General features: G+C 25.7%; 1 protein-coding gene across 1 annotated transcript; it reads right to left on the bottom strand.

The window, feature by feature from the left end:
• Positions 1-2,540: 2,540 nt before the first annotated feature.
• LOC145833345 (small ribosomal subunit protein mS22-like) lies at positions 2,541-17,045 on the bottom strand. Its single transcript, XM_082940529.1, has 11 exons — positions 16,906-17,045; positions 16,693-16,758; positions 15,115-15,240; positions 13,806-13,893; positions 12,368-12,494; positions 11,781-11,945; positions 11,371-11,508; positions 10,691-10,830; positions 5,373-5,462; positions 3,320-3,431; positions 2,541-2,998 (listed from the first exon to the last, which is right to left on the bottom strand). Exons 1-11 carry the CDS (start codon positions 17,009-17,011, stop codon positions 2,897-2,899), a joined length of 1,260 nt encoding a protein of 419 aa, XP_082796655.1. The 5' UTR covers positions 17,012-17,045; the 3' UTR covers positions 2,541-2,896.
• Positions 17,046-19,992: the final 2,947 nt, after the last annotated feature.

Raw genomic sequence — 19,992 nt, 5'->3', positions numbered from 1 at the left:
TGGCTTTGTATTAAACAGTATACACTTTCGCTTAAAGAACTTAGAATTTAATGATATTAATTTTAAATGAAACAACCATTATAATTGCAATTAATAAATTTTATTAACTGTATTATTTAAAGTTTCATAAACGCTGACACTAATGTTTTTAAAAAGTTGTTTTTCATATAAATTCTCCCTGAATTTAGATACAAATTGGTAATCTGGTTTCTACACTTAAAAATATCTATTAACCATAAAAAATCAATTCAAAAGAAAGTACAGAATAGACTTTAACCGCTGCGATACTCATTATATTTCTTACATTGACGACTATAGAAACTTAATTTAATCTTTAGAATACAAAAGACTTATACTTTTCCTAATGCTTTTTAAAACTAATTAACTTTACTTAATTAATAATCCAATTTTAAACCTTATTGTCGAAGCAATAAATGAACCTATTAATATCAACAAATTAATTTTAACAAAAGCTATCTGAACATTAGGTTTTATTTAAACAAAATAAACTAAACTTCAAAAAAAAAAAACAATTTTGTTGAGATTAGTTTGTTTTTAAAACAAATCCTTATCTTAAAAATTATAAATTAATATATTAACACAGATTGCCTAAATAAATTTCGGATTAGATATGATCGGGATAGAAACGATCGGGTTAGATATGATCGGGTTAGAAGTGATCGGGTTAGAAATGATCGGGTTAGAAGTGATCGGGTTAGAAGTGATCGGGTTAGAAATGATCGGGTTAGAAGTGATAGGGTTAGAAGTGATCGGGTTAGAAGTGATCGGGTTAGAAGTGATCGGGTTAGAAGTGATCGGGTTAGAAGTGATCGGGTTAGAAGTGATCGGGTTTGAAATGATCGGGTTAGAATTGATCGGGTTAGAAGTGATCGGGTTAGAAATGATCGGGTTAGAAGTGATCGGGTTAGAAGTGATCGGGTTAGAAGTGATCGGGTTAGAAGTGATCGGGTTAGAAGTGATCGGGTTTGAAATGATCGGGTTAGAATTGATCGGGTTAGAAGTGATCGGGTTAGAAATGATCGGGTTAGAAATGATAGCGGGTTAGAAATGATCCGGTTAGATATGATCGGGATAGAAACGATCGGGTTAGATATGATCGGGTTAGAAATGATCGGGTTAGAAGTGATCGGGTTAGAAATGATCGGGTTAGAAGTGATCGGGTTAGAAGTGATCGGGTTAGAAATGATCGGGTTAGAAGTGATAGGGTTAGAAGTGATCGGGTTAGAAGTGATCGGGTTAGAAATGATCGGGTTAGAAGTGATCGGGTTAGAAGTGATCGGGTTAGAAATGATCGGGTTAGAAGTGATAGGGTTAGAAGTGATCGGGTTAGAAGTGATCGGGTTAGAAGTGATCGGGTTAGAAGTGATCGGGTTAGAAGTGATCGGGTTAGAAGTGATCGGGTTTGAAATGATCGGGTTAGAATTGATCGGGTTAGAAGTGATAGGGTTAGAAATGATCGGGTTAGAAGTGATCGGGTTAGAAGTGATCGGGTTAGAAGTGATCGGGTTAGAAGTGATCGGGTTTGAAATGATCGGGTTAGAAGTGATCGGGTTTGAAATGATCGGGTTAGAATTGATCGGGTTAGAAGTGATCGGGTTAGAAATGATCGGGTTAGAAATGATAGCGGGTTAGAAATGATCGGGTTAGAAATGATCCGGTTAGAAATGATAGCGAGTTAGAAATGATAGTAAACCGGCGTTTTTAATGGTAGTTTTTTGAGAAATCTTGTGTGAGGGGGCCATTGCTTTTTAGTTTCTTTAAAGGGGGCCTTTTGAAAAATGTTTGGGAAACCCTGGTTTAACCCATTAAACTATAATTTTTTTAAAACAATAAAAACTATATAATTACATTTTAGTTATTAGAATGTAACAGCTTTTAAAATAATCAATTAAATTGATAAAGTACAATACATTACATTTATTAATTGAAAGCGGTTTTACTTCTTATCTGTATTATGTAAAATAGGATAATTTTTTTTTCTTATATGAACAAAATTTTACTGGTTTTTAAAATACTTTTTGTGGTCTAAGCTATTTTTGTCTGAACTGAGCAATGAACATTTTTTTGATGCTAGATAATTTTTAAAGAATATTTTAATTATTTGAAACACATAAATGGACTTTAAAAACAAAAGTATTTTAAAAAAGCTATAAATATTTAAGATTTTTTTACATATAAATTAATTTCCTTTAAATTACATATAAAATGACAATTTTATAAAATTTTAAGGAAATTAATTTTTTTCCTAAACTTGTTATTTAATAGTTTAATTTATTCAATTATAATGTGTGTAAAATATAGTAATTAGTGTGTATTTTGTTTCAATATTTTTTAAAAGTTTTAAATTTAGAATAACATTAGTCGCCTAAGATAAAAACTTTAAAACAAAATATTTTAATTATAAAAATATATGTTTTTTTATCCTTCATAAAAAATTTCTGCAGTATTATGTTTAAACCTAGTAAATCAATTATATGTTTGTTTCAGTTATTATTTTTGCAAAACTTTTGAACTAGTGTTATTAATGTACTTTATTATAGTAATTTTTTACTGTTACCAATAAAAAAAGTACACGAATTAAATATCGAGTTTAGTGCATAATTAACTATCAAAAATTTGCTATAACAATGTGTGTTTTTAAGTCAAAACTTACCAAAATAAACAAGTAAATTTCTAAAAAGTTTTAGTAAGGCTTCAATAAAAAATCATAATTTGACTAAACTTTATGCAAAATTCAAGAACTTATCACAATCATAAAATAGTCTTTTTTTGAGTAGTAAGTGTTTGAGTTATGTTCAAGTAACATACAAAAGACTTTATCCTGTATCAAACTCTAGTAAGTGATAAATTTGCAGCCACAGCAAAACAAAATCAATCAGTTAGCATGTGAACTTTTCTGATTTTGATAATTTAACTTCAATGTTTCAATGCATCCATTTAGTGCTTGTTTATTTACTGCTTCATTTTCTACGTATACCTGTTGACGTACAAATGTTTCAATTAATTAAACATTGTTTTTTTTTTTTTGTAATAATTTATTAATTTTTTGTAATAAAAAACGTAAGAGTTAAGTTTAATATTTATAATAAAAACAGAGTCATTTAAAAAATGAGATATAATAGATAAACACATAAAGATGGTTTTAAAACTAAACTAACAGAGTTTTCACAGAAATAACAAAATTTAATTAAAAAACTCAAAATAATTAAGAAATACTATACAATAATAGAAATAAATAAGTTTTTTTGAAAGTTCAATGTTTATACTTTATACTTAAAGTTTATAAAGTTTAACAAACATTTATTAGTTCTAAGTCATCTTCATATTCAGTTGTACTTCTCCATTTTGCAGTAGCTGAATCTTGTTTTACTAACGTAAACAGCTTAACCAAACCTGCAGCATGGCTTACTCTGTTGAAATTTTGTTATAATCAAGCTTTGAACCAGAGCTCATTCAATAAATAAAATAGTTGTAATTCTTGACGTACAAAAATTAATTTTCTGTAAGTATTTTTCCATAAATAATTTTTACTTTACGGAAGCAGATTAAAGCTAGTGACTGATATATTAAGTTTGCTTTTCAATAATAAGTGATCAGGGATTAAATATATTTCTAGTTAAAAACATGCAGCATTATAAAATATAATAACTTGTAAAATATTAGTCTGAAATATAACTCAAACCTTTTAGATAAAAGTATCTTTATACTTTATGTAACTAAATTTTATTTTGATTTACTTACTTAAAGATTTTACACAATGGCTCACAAATTTTAATTTAAACTCTGACTTAATAAAATTAAATCGGAAAATGCTGTCAAATATTAAACTTTTATATTTAAAGAGTTTTTATTAGAGCTTGTTAAAAATAGTTTACAAAAATTACATATCAATATTTTTTGGAAAGAACAAACAAAAGCAGGGTTGCCACAGATCAAGCTGAGAAAAATTTCCTGACTTTTCCTGACTTTTTACAAAATCAAGCTCTTGACTTCAACCTATTGTAAAAAAAATAATTAAACACTTAAAACTATATAAAGCTTTTAATCTTATTTTTATACAGGTTAAAACAACATTTTTTTTTGCTGAATTCAATAATCTAACTTCCATTACATCACTTGAACCATCTATTTGATTGATGTATTTGCAATAAACAGCTCTATCAGCAAAATACTTGTAACTTATGACTTATAAACACAACTTGTTGAAATAAGAATCAATATTTTAGTATTTCCTAAAATATATGTATCTAAATAAACAAAAAGACATATATCATATGTAACTTTTACAATTAAAACCTTAATATAATAACGAACTTTTACAACTAAAACCTTAAAACTATAACGAACTTTTATAGTTGAAACCTTAAAACAGTAAAGAACTCATTCAAACACAGTTTTTTTACTATGTGTACTAAAATTTATTTTCTCTGTTTCTTTATTAGCACTTCAACCTCTTCATCTAATGAAGATATGGTTTCCTTTATCTGGTCTGCATCCCGCTTAATTTTCTTGGCTGTTAAAACCATTTGCCTCATTTTATTTAAATCGTTCTCATCTGCTGCTCCTACACTCGACGAAGAGAATCTTTTCTCTAAACCTAGCCACAGTTTGTGGGCTTTATTTCTTTTCTTTTTGCACTCATTTTATTTATATTTACCAGATGAAGGCATTGAAAATTAAGCAATTTTGTAAATTTTTAGGAAAATTTTGCAATTTTAGTCTGACTTTAAAGGACTTTTAATTAAATTTTTACCATTTGAAGTCTTTAGAAAACAAGGAATTTTGTAAATTTGAACTAACAAAACCTGAAATTTTTTAAATTTTGACAAATTTCCTGACTTTTATCATTTTTTTAGTTTTTCCTGACTTTCCCTGAATTTCCTGACCTTGTGGCAACCCTGCAAAAGCTATTCCTTAACTAAATTCTTTATGTTAAAAGTAAATTAATTTTCGTAAATATAATTCGTAACATGTATTTATAATTTTTAGTTATACTTCAACATTTATTCTATTAAGTATTTTTTAGCTTAAATAAAATAAAACATCAAAATTAAACACCTTTACAAATAAAAAAAAGACAGATTAAGAAAACATCAATAATCTTGCTATTAATATTACTTATTTTACCTTTGAAAGTTTACAACAGTTAACAAAAAAGTATAGTTCACAATTAAAATTACAACAAATTAAAGACAACACAAGTGTTTTTTTTTATACAAATGTTTTCTAAATTAAATATTTTAGACAAGCAAAAACAACATGTATAAACTTAAAACTTTGTTAAATAAATTGTTTTAAAATTATTGTAAAAAATAACTTCACATTATTTATAAAGTATAATTAAAACTAACAGGTTTTCGTTAATCATGTACTTGAGAAGCCCATCTAAATTGCTGTGTTTTGCCAAGTAGAAAACAAAGCAGCCATAAAATCGATTTGACCTACAAATAAGTAAAAAAATAACTATGAGTTAATACAGCTTGTCCTTAAAATAAGTTTTAAGATTGACAGTTATACACAAACAATTTTTTTGTTATAAACTTCTAGATTTGTTTAAAACAACTAGTTTTAGCCTAGTAATTCTTTATAGCAATTAGTTAAGTATTTAAAATAATACAGATTCAAAACAACAAGCTTTAAACTCCAAGAAAATACTTACAAAATAAACTAATTAATATAAATCACAATATTTTTTTATTTATTTTAATACAAGTCACTATTGTAAAAGCCGCATCCTCTAAAAATATATATATGTTTTGTTACATTTAGTTCTTTTATTCCTACTGACTTTCAAACTTATTCGTGAAAAAGGTCTTAAAAAATTTGTTTTGTATCAAGGTTTGCCAAAAAGTAAAATTACCGAAAAATAGAATATCTTATTATTTAAAAAAAACATTTTGTGACAAAATTTAATTAAAAACTAAACTAAAAATTATTTCATTCATTGTTTAAAAACATACTCAGACTTTTAATATAATTTAGATAAGTACGTCTGTACGAAATATTTCCATTTATTACACACGATTATGGGAATTTTATGTAAAATAAGGCCATAGAGAGCTCTAACATCTTTTTTTAGAAAAAATAACATTTGTTTTTGTATCAAAGCTTTCAGTATAAACTGCAACTCAGTTTTTATAAATCTTGATTGTAATTTTTGTAAAAAGTTTTCAATACAAGCGTATGATCCGCAAATTTTTCAGAGTCAATTTTCTCAAAAACTTTAAAGATCACTAAAAATCTATCTTCTCATCTATTTTTTAGCTAAAGACGTAAAACTTTTACATAACATTCCTCCATTACATTGAATTCTGAAAATTTTAAAAGTAAAAATTTTAGATAGAAAAAGACAAAATTATCGTTTTCTTATAAAAAAGTTTTTATTTTTTTAAATAAAAAAAACGTGCATATAATTGATTTAAATATAAGTAAAGGGTTTTTTGTTGAAAATTAAGTTAAAGATAGATTTTTTGTGAAATAGTTTTTTTTTGCGTTTTTTGTTTACCCTAAACATAAAGAACCTATTGAGCTTGCCGACTTTGACCGCTTACATTTCAAAAATTACTAGTGATCGACCGAATCCAAGATTCGGACTCGGATTCGGATCTGGCTAATATCAAAATAAGATTCGGATTCGACCGGATCCGAAATTTTGAATCCGGTAGACCACTTTAAACTTTTTTTAATTTTTCTCAATTGTTTGTTAAAAGTTAAATGAAATGTAAAACTAGTTAATGATTTCACGCTTTAGTGGATAAGTGCTTTTTCACACTTATAAAATCTTCTCAACTTTGATTTAGAGTTTTGCACCCGGTATAAGACAATGATAAACTATTTTTGTTAGACTCTAAAATAAAATTAAGTTTATAGTTAGAGCGTTTAATCTCAGCTTTTTTGATAACCGCTCATACTTATTCATCATACGTTTAGTTTTTTGTGTTTGCTTGTGAACCTATTACGGTTCAAATAACATTTTGGCGTTTCTCTTACAAGAAAAAAATTATACTTGTAGGTAATTTATTTCATTTCATTTTACTAAGGTTTTCCTCAAGTCACCTCAGTTAGTGAAATCTTATCTGTATAGCTCAGGCCTAACCTAGATTTTTTTCTTCACATCTCTATTATGGTTATCTTGAAAATTTTATGATATACAATATATGGATACGTTTATGGAATTTTTAGTAGGGAGGTCTAGTTTACAAGGGTAGGATTCAAATATGCACGAAGGGACACTTTTGCACGAAGACATTTTGGCACGAGTTAATTTTTTTAATTTTTCTATTATTATACATTTAAATTATTTATTTATATTATTTTCACTATCACTGTTACCCCTAACCCTTATTCTCGGTCATAAGCTTCTTTTTTTTTGTTTATTTATCTTATAGTAATTTTTAATCTGTTTTTTTTTACTCTCGTGCAAAAGTGTTTTCGTGAAAAAATGACCCCTTGTGAAATAGTGACCCTTCGTGCAAAAGTGTCTTCGTGAATATTTGACCCGTTCCCAGTTTACATAGACCATGTAATTATTTGAAGTATCCTTTGTTTGGTTAATATGGTTTTCAGTTTCCATTTAGATGTTATTGATTATTTATTTAATTGTGTCATTAATAAATTCTGACAGGATTAATAGGATTCATATATTTAACTGTTTTCCTAATTCTTAAACAATTTATCATGTTGTCAGGGTTCGTGCGCGAAATTCCTTTTCATTTAGCCTGACAGAGACCTATTTAGCCTGACATTTTTTCAAAGTAGAAAAAATCACCTTCAGAAGGCATTTTGGGTATCGGGGGGTCTTAATTAGCAAATTAACGCAATAAAAGTATTCACAAAACTACTTTTAAAGAAAATAAAAATTTAAATGAATTATTTTTCAACATCTATCAATCCCTTACCCAGCAACTTGAATATTTTTAACTGGTCATTATAATTTCTGCTTCAATGAATTCATAAAGAATTAAGTTTTGGGGCTTAGTTACATCCACAACTTATCACCCATATACAAGGTTCGTGTTAATTAGTACTTGAATTTGTCAATTATAGCTTTTAGAAGCTACCAGAAGCTTTTATTAAAACAGAAATGTGAATAAGTCTGTAAAAGAAAAACAAAATGTAATTAAACACATCTCTCAAAAACTTTATGTTATCATTAAAGCATCTTAATTTTTAAAATAACTAACTAAAATAATCATGATATTACATAAGTAATTTTTTAGTCTTGTGAATATCTCTAATAACTTTGAATAAACAGAAAATAAAATATGTGAACAAACTGCTAAGAGTTTCAATCTATAAAGTATTTGGTATAAAGCCTTTATATTAGAAATTAAAACAGTTTAACCAACTAAGCTCTGAAAAACAAAGCTCATGTAAACAAATTCAAACAAACAGTCAAGTTGTTGAACTAAACTGTAATGTTTAAACTGTACTTTTTTATGAATTTTTATAGTTATGACGTATATAATCTACTAAAAACAAAATAATGAAGATTCTTAAAATTATTTTAGAGATTCAACAAAAGGTTTTAAGCACTTATTTTTACAAATACTGACTGATTTTGTCTTTAATAACTTAATCTTTATTTAGAAATAAATTCACATCTCAATTTGATCTTAATTAAAAAAATTTCATGCATTCGAACTGACAATAACTGAGATTCTCAAATTTTTAAACACAAAAACTGATTTAGCCTGACGTTTTTCAACTTTTTTCAAAAAAACTGATTTAGCCTGACTTAGCCTGACGCGCACGAACCCTGTGTTGTTGTGTCCTTTTTAGAGAGCCTATAATTGGTATAAAAATCTCAGTTATAAAAAGATTGTTTTTTTTTGATAAATGAATCATATATTTATTTAGCCACGCATTAATTGAATGAAAACTTTGAGTTCAAAGATCGTGTTTTGCATTGCCGGTATATAGAGGGTGAGCACACTGTCAAAAAAAATTGTAATTATATTCAGGATATGCTTAGTAATTGGAATATTACCTTTGATCGTGTTCACTTTTTTTTTTTGCGAGATAATGCAAGAAACATTTAAAAGGCAATAGAATTTATAAAAACCTCGTCAGTACCTTGTTTTATCCATACGCTTAAGCTAGTAATTAAGAAACCATTGTTTAAGGACGATCGTTTAAAATTGTTATTAGCAAAGGTACACAAATTAGTTTGCCCTTTCAGCCATTCTTCTTAAGCTAGCGAATTGCTAGCTTAATTCTGTTTTGAGGCTGATCAATGTGGTGATTCTCCTATATTGCAACCAGCGAAACCAAAACTACAACCCTGTGTAAATTTTGATCCGTAAAAGTTTTAAACTTACTTTTCTTTGTTTAAAATATAATCAAACGCAGCTACACAGGAGGACAAGCAACAGGATTCTGTTGACAAAGAAATTGAAGCAGAAATAAAGGGCTTTACTACAGAAAATTTAAATTCAGAAACTGAAAAGGATAAAGTCTTAAACTTGTGGAACTTGAACATGACAAAATACCAACACTTTGCCAGCAAGGAAATATCTTGATGCACCATCATCTTCTGTGTATTATGAAAGATTATTTTCTGAATCTGGTAATTTGTAGAAGCAAAAGCGTGTTTGATTGCTTCCAAAGACCGGCGAAAAACTTTTATTTCCCCACCACAACTTGAAAAAACAAGAATAGTCTTTATTAGTATAACAGAAACATCTTTTGCAATTGAAGTTCGTTTTATGTTCTTAAACAGTTGATTAAGTTAATTCATTTTCTTTTTTGTAATGGTAAAAATGTATCCTAAGTGGAACTTTTGAAACTTTTTATTACAACTGTAATTCCTATTCTTTTTTAGGCCTTTACTATAGTTGGTACTATATTTCAATTTAATACGGCTCCATGTTATTTTCAATTACACTTTGTTTTATAAATATGAACACTTGCAAAAGTTTATGTTCTAATTCGTTTATGGTCACAATAAAAACTTACTCTAAAGTAAAACGTAAAATGTTATAACTCTGTTTGTGGTTTGTTTTCTACTTTAAGCATTTATTAAAGTCAACAATTTATTTATTCAGCATTACAAAAGTACAAGATTGTTGATGTTGCTTGACGCATATCAAAATATTGAAACTAAGGACTTGTGTATGTAGCTTGATTTTTTTTTAGCAAGACATTCGTTTTTTTGTTCGCTTTTAAAATAAATTATTTTTAAATAAAAATGTACTTACTTATTAACACTTTAAAAATGCTGTTCAAACTCTTTTTACTAAGTTTTATTGTATTTACATTACGAACAGCTTAAATCTCTAGAATTCCAATTATTAAACTATTTGGGTTCGGACTCGGATTCGGCCGAATCCTAATTCAAAAAAGATTCGGATTCGGTCGATTCCTAATTTGAAAACTAGAAACGGATCCAAATTTTTGGACTCGGTAGATCAATAAAAACTTCTTTTTTTTAACGGTAAAAATTGTCCGATAGCTTAGATAAAGTCTAAAAAATAAGATCAACTTGTACAAACAAAGTTGTACCCCCCTATTTGTACTTTAATCTTATAAGTAGATATAACAGAAATTATACTGGTATATTTCATATTAGCTTAAGACTTTATTATTATACTGCATGTTTCTGAAAAATACATCCAGATTGTAATACTTTTCACCTTGCATAAAAAACAAATTATAAATTTGAACGAACCTAAGTAGGTCATAAAGGCAGTTTTGATCGATGTGATCATAAACTTTCCTTGTAAGCTGCACATACTCAGCAGAATCCGGCTCGTATTCACCGTATATTTGCTCCAACATGTTCAAGTGCAAGTTCTGACTGAGGGGAACCTGAAGTTTCATTTATAATTTTGCAATTTCGACACCAGGTATTTGCAAAACTTGAATGCTAAATTTGATATAGATTAAAGTTTAAAATAATTTAACTTATCTAAACAATTTTTTCGTTCAACCTAGCCCTAAAAATAAGCATCACAAAAAATTTAAAAAAATATATTGCAGCAAGAAATTACATTTTTAGAAAACACTAAATAAACCTTATTAATTGATAAAAATTAAATTGAAAAAACATTATTAATACAGATAATGCTAACCATAGTTATATGTGTAATTTTTTTATTAAACATTTCAAAAACCACAGTTCAGTTTGCTATATTTAAGCATTGTCAATATTTTTTTTATTACGTATGTTTTCATTATGGCTGTAAAAAACGATTTAACGTATAATGCTACTTCTACAAAATACACAAGGTTATTTAAAAATGTAACCTAAACATTAAATAGTCCGAGATCGTTAATCGAAATTATTATTAAATTTGTTTGATTAGCAAGCGCAGTATTCACGTCACGAATTCTTAATAAAAAACTTACACTCATATCGTGGACCCATCGAGGCTTGTTCATGGTTCTATAGGGTGAAGGGTAATATATCTGCATAACACGGTCTCTTTCGTCCCATCCTGCTTTCCTTAGCAACCCGTCCGTTTCCCTCACAACTACCATTCTTTCCTTCGTTAGTACAAAAAGTTTGATAAAAATTCAGAGGTAATGCAGAAAGCAGTCATCTTGTGTAAAACTAGTTAAATTTGTTTTATGCATTTAGTAAAAGTTATATTCAGTTTTTTAATTGAGATGTAATCTTAAAAGTTGAAATTTATATAATTAGAATATCTACAAAATCTTAAAGTAATTTCTATCTTGAGTAAAATTTAGGTTGATTTTAACCATAAAAAGAAATATTTTTGGGATTAAAATATTAAATACATATTTGTTAATTAAACATTTTTGGGTAAGTCTTCAGATATGTCGGTGAATACGAGCTTGGCATCTTCGTATCCGTCCAGTTGAAGATCGTGAGCAATCACCTCATCTATTTCCTTCCTCTCAATCATTACTGGAGGAACCCTCAACATTGATTTAGCTTCCTCGTCTTTACGAGCAATTTCCTTTTTAATAAAAGTGTTCAGTTTGCATTACAACTCACATAAAAATTCCGTTTGTTTGTGTTACAAACAGTATTGGGTATAATAAACAGTAGTTTTAAAGTTGATGCTGTTTCAGAATATTGTAGTGTAGACAGAAAACATTGTATGTGAAATAAAATATCAGATCTGAGAATTTTAATAAACTTATAATTAATTTATGTGAACTAATATTTCAAGATTTTTACTTTTTTATATCATTACATTAATGATAACAAGTAAAACATTTCTTAAACAAAATCTACAATATAAGTTTTCGATGTTATACTATTTTTAAAACTATGGTGTTTGTTAGTTGTCGACATAGTATTAACATATCAAAATTTAAAAGCACTAAATGAACAAAAGAAATCAACAGTTGTGGACGCATAAAATAAAATTCAAACCTGCTTAAGCTGTTCTTCAGTGAGTAGCCTTACTCTTGGCATGCTGGTCAGATGGCCAGGTTTGTACGAATGCACTTTGTTCACTTCTCTTTCAATCAGTTCAGATAGCAAGCTTTGAATTTCAGGCCTAAATATGACAGTTATTTACTTCTTCTTGTTTTTAAATTATTAAAGTAAACTAGTTTTGGTACAACTTAAAACTATTTTTTTCGATTTATCTTAAATTTATTTTAGCTTTATTAGCCTTTTCTAGTTTAAAACTTTCAATAATATTTATACCTTTTTTTGTTGTTGTTTGTAAAATCTTGCTTAGAAATATTAACTTAGGTCTGTAAATTTCTTTGCGTACAGGTTTAAACATTTATTCATTTTTTCAAAAGATTATTTCAGGATTTTAAAAGTACATTTCCTTCTTCTTTATTGTACAAAAAAATTCAAATTACGTTAATGGAAACTATTTAAACCAGATTATTCATGTTCTAAGTTTTAAACTAAAAATCTGTGTTTTTAATTTAAAAACTACTTTAGCAAAAACAATTTAGATTATACTATTTGTTTTATTAAAATAATACTTAGTTTTTTATAAACTTAAAATAATTAATATGTTACTTAAAAAAATAATATTCACGATCTGATATCATAAAAGAAAAATTTATTTTGGTTAAAATTAATAAAAAGGAAATAAAATTACAACAAATTTTATTCGCTTGCGCTTTTTATGTTTAAATTACTCTTAACAAAAAAAATCCTTTGTGTCTCAGTATTAAATCTTGTAGTTTTTAGCTTTAGTTTAGATATAAAGAGTTAACTTGCGCTCTAGAAAGAAAAAATAATTTAAACATTAAATATGTTTTCTACTAAACAGAATAGTTTATTCAAACTCGACTTTTTTAATAGTTTACAAATGCTATAATTTTTTTAATTTCAAAAAAGTAAAAGTTATCAAGTATCACAAATACTGTGACATCAAAAGTAAAACTTGAAAATAAATTTCAAATATTTCTTTTATCTCAAAAAGTTGCAAGTAATGTAATAAACCAAAATAACATGAAGTTTAACAAGTCTAAGATGTATACAATTTGTTAGAACTTAGATCAACTTCTAAATAAATCTGAAAACTGTTTAAGTTTTAATTAAGCATTCATAATCTAAGTAATAAAAAATTTAATTTTTCACTATATTATTCACATTGATTTTTAAAATTTGCATAGCTTTAAGTTTGTTTTGTAAAAAAAACTTTATTAACTAAGAACAAATGCAAAGCTATTTATAAATTTCAAACTTAGACCTAAATAGATTGATATAAAAATTAAGCTTTAATTAAATTTTTTTTAAACGGTTTTTTTATTGTTATTTATACACATAAAAAATATGTCAACTACTACTTTTTTATTTGAATAACCAGAGTTTGAAATAAAAAATAATTGCAAAATAATACTTTATGAAATCAGGGTCCATTGTTCCTACTGAGCAACTTTCTTTGGCCTCTACGGAGTTTCCAATTATGCTATCATCGTAAAAGTATTCTATATAGATAAAACTTTATTTTACCATCCTTTTAAAATTTAAAATTATAGAAATCTTTATTTAGTTCAGAAAATAATTCAAAAAGCAGCTAGTGATACATATTGAGAAAGTGTGTAAAAATATTAAATATGTAAAAATTGAATGTGAAAAATATACATTTAAAAAAAAGTAACAATAGTTATAAATTTCGGGTTTTACAAGGTCATTTTTTGCCTAAATTGTCAAATTCCTGGTTTTTTAGCAATTATGTCAATGTAATATTGACTCTTAGATTAAAGCCTTAAGTACAAACTATAAGTCAGATCTTATATTTATAGAAATTTCAACGCTTAAAATGTATCATTTTTCTAAAAATAATCCGAATACACAAACAAAATTTTTGTCGTCAAATTAAGATATTAAAAATCAAAAAATTTGTAAACTTTTAATTGAGCTAGAGACCTTAAACTTAAAGGATGTTTTTATGAATACTAGGCAAAACAACAAATTTTAATTTCATAATCTTAAACTCAAAATAAAAATTTACATTTTGTCTAACTTTTGAAAAGTTTCTCTTTTCTTTAATTGTGTATAATGTGGTCACTTTGTTCTTATGTTGAAAGAGTTTACTGAAATGAGATGGAGTAAAAACTACTTCATGTAAAATCTTTAACTTTTAAAATTGAAAAATATTAAAATAATTAAGAATTAGAAACTAGAAAATTTCATTTTTTAAACTAGTACTCTTTAACATTAAATTGTTTTTTTTTTAAACTGTAACTGAAAAACATTATTATTTTTACAAAAAAAAAGATCAAATTCTAAAATATCTGTAGAGAATTTTCGGGGTTGATAAAAACTTAGATATAAATAAATACTCAATAATGCTTATTATTCAAAACTGATTGTTCTAAATTTTATTTTATGCTATACTTTTAAAAAACTTTTATTGTTTTCAAGATGATTTGTAACTTATTGTGAAATGGAATAAGCTAAAAATTTTCTAATTAAAGATTATTAAACAGTTTTTGAGTAATATCTATATAAAATATAGATAAATGTAAAACTTTTTAAATTATTTAGTTATTGTCAATGATGAAACTTTTAAAGTTTGCATTAAAAGTAATGCAATAAAAAACTGCTACGTATATGTTTCTCATGCTAATGTATCACTTTAAACATTACACAGTAAGTTTGACTTAAAGTTTTGTACTAATTTAAACATAGTTAAAAAAACTCACTATCTTCTACTTCAACATGGTATTTTTGTGGGTTGCTAGTGTATATTGTGTGATTTAAATCAAACAATTTCTTTTCTCCAGCGTCAACTATTTTGTCTCTGGTATCTTCAAAAACTTTCCCATCATCTAAAAAGTTCAATACATTATTTCTCTTACTTTGATCTATCTTATTAGATAAATTTAAAAATTCACAACAACAAAATGTACGGATTACTTTTAAATAGACTGACTAAATTTATTTAAGAAAGATACTTTTTACATTACCTCTATACATAAAAAAATGCTACACTTACTATGAAACTCCTAATTTTACTTATTAGTCTTTGTATAAAAAATTATTATGGCGGCTAAGGTTTTACATATAATTATGCATAAAAAATTTAATTCAATAATGATCAAGAATGAATTTTATTGAGACAGATTAGAAGGGTATATGTTATATATATTATAGACTAATTCGGAAGTAATAAAAATTATTAAGTATAAAACATGGAAATTAAGTACAACTTAAAGAATATCATTACATACAAGTTTTAAATACAGAAAATTAAGTAATAATTACTTGATCTACTTAAATTTATTATTTGAAATGAACTAATTAAAAATGTGCATAAGGGCTAAACAAGTAATTTTTAGGTGCAAATAATAAAGTTAACAATGATTTAGACAGTCAGTTCTTCCTACAACTAAGTTAGTGTTCAATAAAAAAAACTTCAAATAAATATATATATAAACAACATATTAGCTCATTCATAACTTAAATTCTACTAGATGTTACTTGATTAATGCAGTTTAGAAATTGAGGAAGCTATTTGAATTAGAATTAATAAATTTTCATATAGAAATTGTTCTTGCATAAAATATTTTTTTTAATTTGTTTTTTTTTTTTTATTCTTTTTAATAATAATTGAATTTTGTTTTTTCTCACGTTCGAAAAAACTTAATTGGATGTCCAAAAAGTTAAAAATATATATTTGAAAATATTTTTAACAATTAGCTGATAGAAAACTTTCGTTATAAAAATTAAATGATCTTTTATGTAGTTGAAACTTTTAACAAAATGCTCCTTATAACAATTTTATAAATTAACTGAAACTCAAGTTAAGTTAATAATTTAACTTTAAAAAAAAACTTTTTAATAAATTCAATTTCAATTAAGTAAGATATAAGTTTTAAAACTACAATGTAGATTAGCAATTCTTAACTTGGGGTAAATTGCCTTATTTTAGGAGGTAAATTTTTTTTTAAAGTTATGTAAAATATTGTTTATTAATTGTCTTTTAAGTTTATAAGTTAGTGTTTAACTGTTATTTTTTAAGGTTAAATAAACTCTGTAAGTTTTATGATTTTCTTAGTTTAACAAACTTTAAGTTCAAAAATTTTTTTTTCTCAAAATTAAACACTGTTTTGTAAACCTGAGTTAAACTTGATAATAACCTTCTAAAACCGGGTAAAACTTGAAAAAAGGTTAAGAACCGCTGATGTAGATGTAAAATTATCTTAGTTAAGTAATTCTTAAAACTGATAGAATTACAACTAATACAAAATCCTAATGCAATATTAAAAAACAAAACTTACGCAAGTCCTTAACTCTTTGGTACATATCTTTAGTTTTTATAGAAGTTCTTGTATCATCTTGTCTGACTGAAAAATTATAATGCAATATTTTTTTAGTTGATGATTTTGTGCTTTGTGCTTTATTCTGAAAACCATATTAAACTAAAACTTAAAAAAATCATTTCTTTATTGTATGTTACACTTTTCAACTTGTTATTGTAAAACTCAGCTTACTTTTTCCAGTATAGTCAGGAAAAGATTCTGGTCCAGTATAAAATGTACACCTTTGAAATGATCTTTTCTGAATTGCACTGAGCAGACATTTTGAAATTCGAGACATTATGAATAAAAACTGTTATTAAAAAAAAATTTATTACAATCTAAAATACTTATAAACATTTTAAGTTGTTACCAGTACAATTCCTATAAAAAAAAATATTTATTAATAAAGTAATAATCTAACAAAGCAATTATAACATGTTAAGCTTAAATTTTATTATTTATTGATATTTTAATTAATTTTTTTTAATTAATGGAATAAATAGTTTTTCAAAAAATCCTTTAGGTTTTCTAGTTTTCTTCCAGTCTTTTTAAAATACAAGTCTTCTTTTACTATATATTACAAAATTAAACTTTAATTAAAATAATATTTTTATTATTAAAAAAAATAACAAAAAGGTAATGTTACTTCAAATAAGTTTAATAATAATAATGCTTCTAATAATTCATAAAGTTGTTTTTTCAAAAATTTTTTTTAAATATCTTTTAGATTACATTATTTTTTTTATTAAATTTGTTTAAATTCAGTTTTTTTTTTTGTATGTTTTATATGTACTGGATTTTACTGTATGTTGATTGTGTTTGAGACTCTCTTATTTTATGGTAGTTTTATTAAGAAAACAGTTATTATGATGTATTAAGATATAATTAACTGTATATTATATTAAGTTGTGTTAATATGTGTACTTACTATTACAAAACTTTATTAGTTTCAGATACTATATGTTTATAGTACTATTTAAAGAAAAAAGTTAAGATTTACTTTTTTTATAAACTATACTCATTGTTGGCACACTAATTTTAGCAGTTAGATTTTCATAAACATTGTTCAGAGTTTGTACACAAAGTTTTGTAATTTTAGACTGACAACCCTTGATTTAGAATAATTTAGAGTGACTGACATTTTTCCTATCCTTTGTTGGTCGCCCAGTTTAGATTTTAACCAATTTAGATTTAAAAAATTAAAAATATTTAATTAGTATGGCCCATGAAAATTTCATTAAGGTTATAATTTTAAGAATTTTAATTGCTATGTAACTGCTACAGCTATATTTAACATTTTACTTTTAGTATGATAGTTCACTTTTTCCTGATTTTTAAATAGTTTTAAGTATATCAACACTGTAAACACACTTCATAATATCTACTTTCTTTAAACATACATTATACTCTTTGCAAATAACCCTTGAACCTATAAATAAAAAAGTACATTAATGGTAAGGAATTTGTAACTCTACTTGAAAAAAAATTTCACACTTCAATTAATTATTCAAAAAAATATATTTAAGCGTTTGTTAACAAGAGATCCTAGCAAAACAAGTTGACTGGATAACATAACTATTAACACGACCCATTAAATTGTGAGCCAATATCCATAACCAGTAAGTTTTCCCAAATTTTTGAACAGATTATTTCTCAAAAAATATTTAATCAATTTTTTGACATTAATTTATTAACACCAAAACAATTTGGCTTTGATCATCAGGAATTCAACTATTGACGTGTTTACATACTTGATTTATAACTTACTTTAACAATGAATCAGTCACAGTGGTCTATACTGACATCAAAAAAGCTTTTGACTCTGTGTCACACAATAGATTATTAAAAATTTTGATTCAATATGGTTTTGATGATAACTTAGTGAATTGGTTAAACAAATTTTTAAATAATAGGTCACAAAGAGTCACTTTTGACTCTGTGTCACACAATAGATTATTAAAAATTTTGATTCAATATGGTTTTGATGATAACTTAGTGAATAGGTTAAACATTTTTTTAAATAATAGGTCACAAAGAGTACTCATTAACAACACATTATCAGATTCTCTGAAAATTCACAGTGGAGTACCACAAGGTGGAGTCATTGGTCCTCTTCTTTTTTTAATTTACATCAACAATATTACTCTAAATACTCACAATCAAATCAAAATAAGTCTATTTGCAGATGACGCAAAAGTATTTAGCGAGTCAGAAACATTCACAATTAACATTAGATAATATTCACAAATGGCTATAAACACAAAAACTTGATTTAAATCCAAAACAATGCCAAAAACCATCAATAAAAATAAAACCTTCCCTATTAACCTTTTAATTTAAACTAAAATTCCAGTAGCAAATTTTTTTAAAGACATCAGAATATATATATATCTGAAAATCTAAAATGGAACGACCATGTAAATTATTTATATAAAATTGCTCAAAATTCATCCTATCAAACACTTAAAAGTTTTAAGACCAGTTCTGCTAGTATTCTTGCTAAATTATTTAAAATATACATTCGCCCTAAACTTGAATAAAATACCCAAATATGGTCCCCCTATTAAAAAAATTACATTATTAAAATTGAGTCTGTGCAGAGAAATTTTACCAGTTTTGTTTGTAATAGATGCAACAATTCAAATACCTAATACAAAGATAGATTGGTAAAGCTCGGATTGGAGTCTCTAGAATACAGAAGATGACAGTTTGATTTGCTAACTCTTTTTTATAAATTGTAGTAAATATAAAGAATTTTTCAATCAGTTTTTTGTTTTTTCTCAGACCAGTTATAATTAGAGAGGAAATGATAAAAAAATAAAATGTAAACATAATTTTAATAACAGTCAGTGGCATTATTTTTTTTTTGCAAAACAATAAATATGTGGAAAAAGTTACCGCAGGATGTAATTTTGTGTGGTAGGGTGGAGAATTTTCGATTAAAACTAAAAAAATAGATTTAAATAATATAAACACCAATAAAATACAGTGATTATTGATTAAAAATTCATTACAATGATGGTTTGAAGTAATTTCTATTTACTTTTTTTAAAGTATTAGTATCACTAAGAATAGTTTTTCTTCCCTACGCCTTCCCCCTACAGATTATAAATTGTTATATATAATTTTTGTAAATATGTAATCTTTTATAGTCAATACATAAGTTTATATATGGAAATTTATTTTGTTTTTGTATATTTACTTTTTTTTTTGTTTTGTCTTTTGTGCATACTTAGTTATATAGGATTATTTTTTTGTAATTGTTTTTACTACGTTATG

The sequence above is a fragment of the Thalia democratica genome, chromosome 1, assembly GCF_965202585.1.
Source record: "Thalia democratica chromosome 1, ktThaDemo2.hap1.1, whole genome shotgun sequence".
Taxonomy (NCBI): domain Eukaryota; kingdom Metazoa; phylum Chordata; class Thaliacea; order Salpida; family Salpidae; genus Thalia; species Thalia democratica.
This window is presented reverse-complemented; position numbering and strand designations above follow the sequence as displayed.

What these genes read in the sequence shown, in the direction of transcription:
- LOC145833345 (XM_082940529.1), bottom strand. Translation starts at nt 17,011, where the DNA reads ATGTCTCGAATTTCAAAATGTCTGCTCAGTGCAATTCAGAAAAGATCA. An exon ending in CTGAAGAACAGCTTAAGCAG is followed by an intron (nt 11,946 to 12,367) that starts GTTTGAATTTTA and finishes TTTATTAAAAAG; the next exon opens with GAAATTGCTCGTAAAGACGA. An exon ending in GATGGGTCCACGATATGAGT is followed by an intron (nt 10,831 to 11,370) that starts GTAAGTTTTTTA and finishes ATGAAACTTCAG; the next exon opens with GTTCCCCTCAGTCAGAACTT.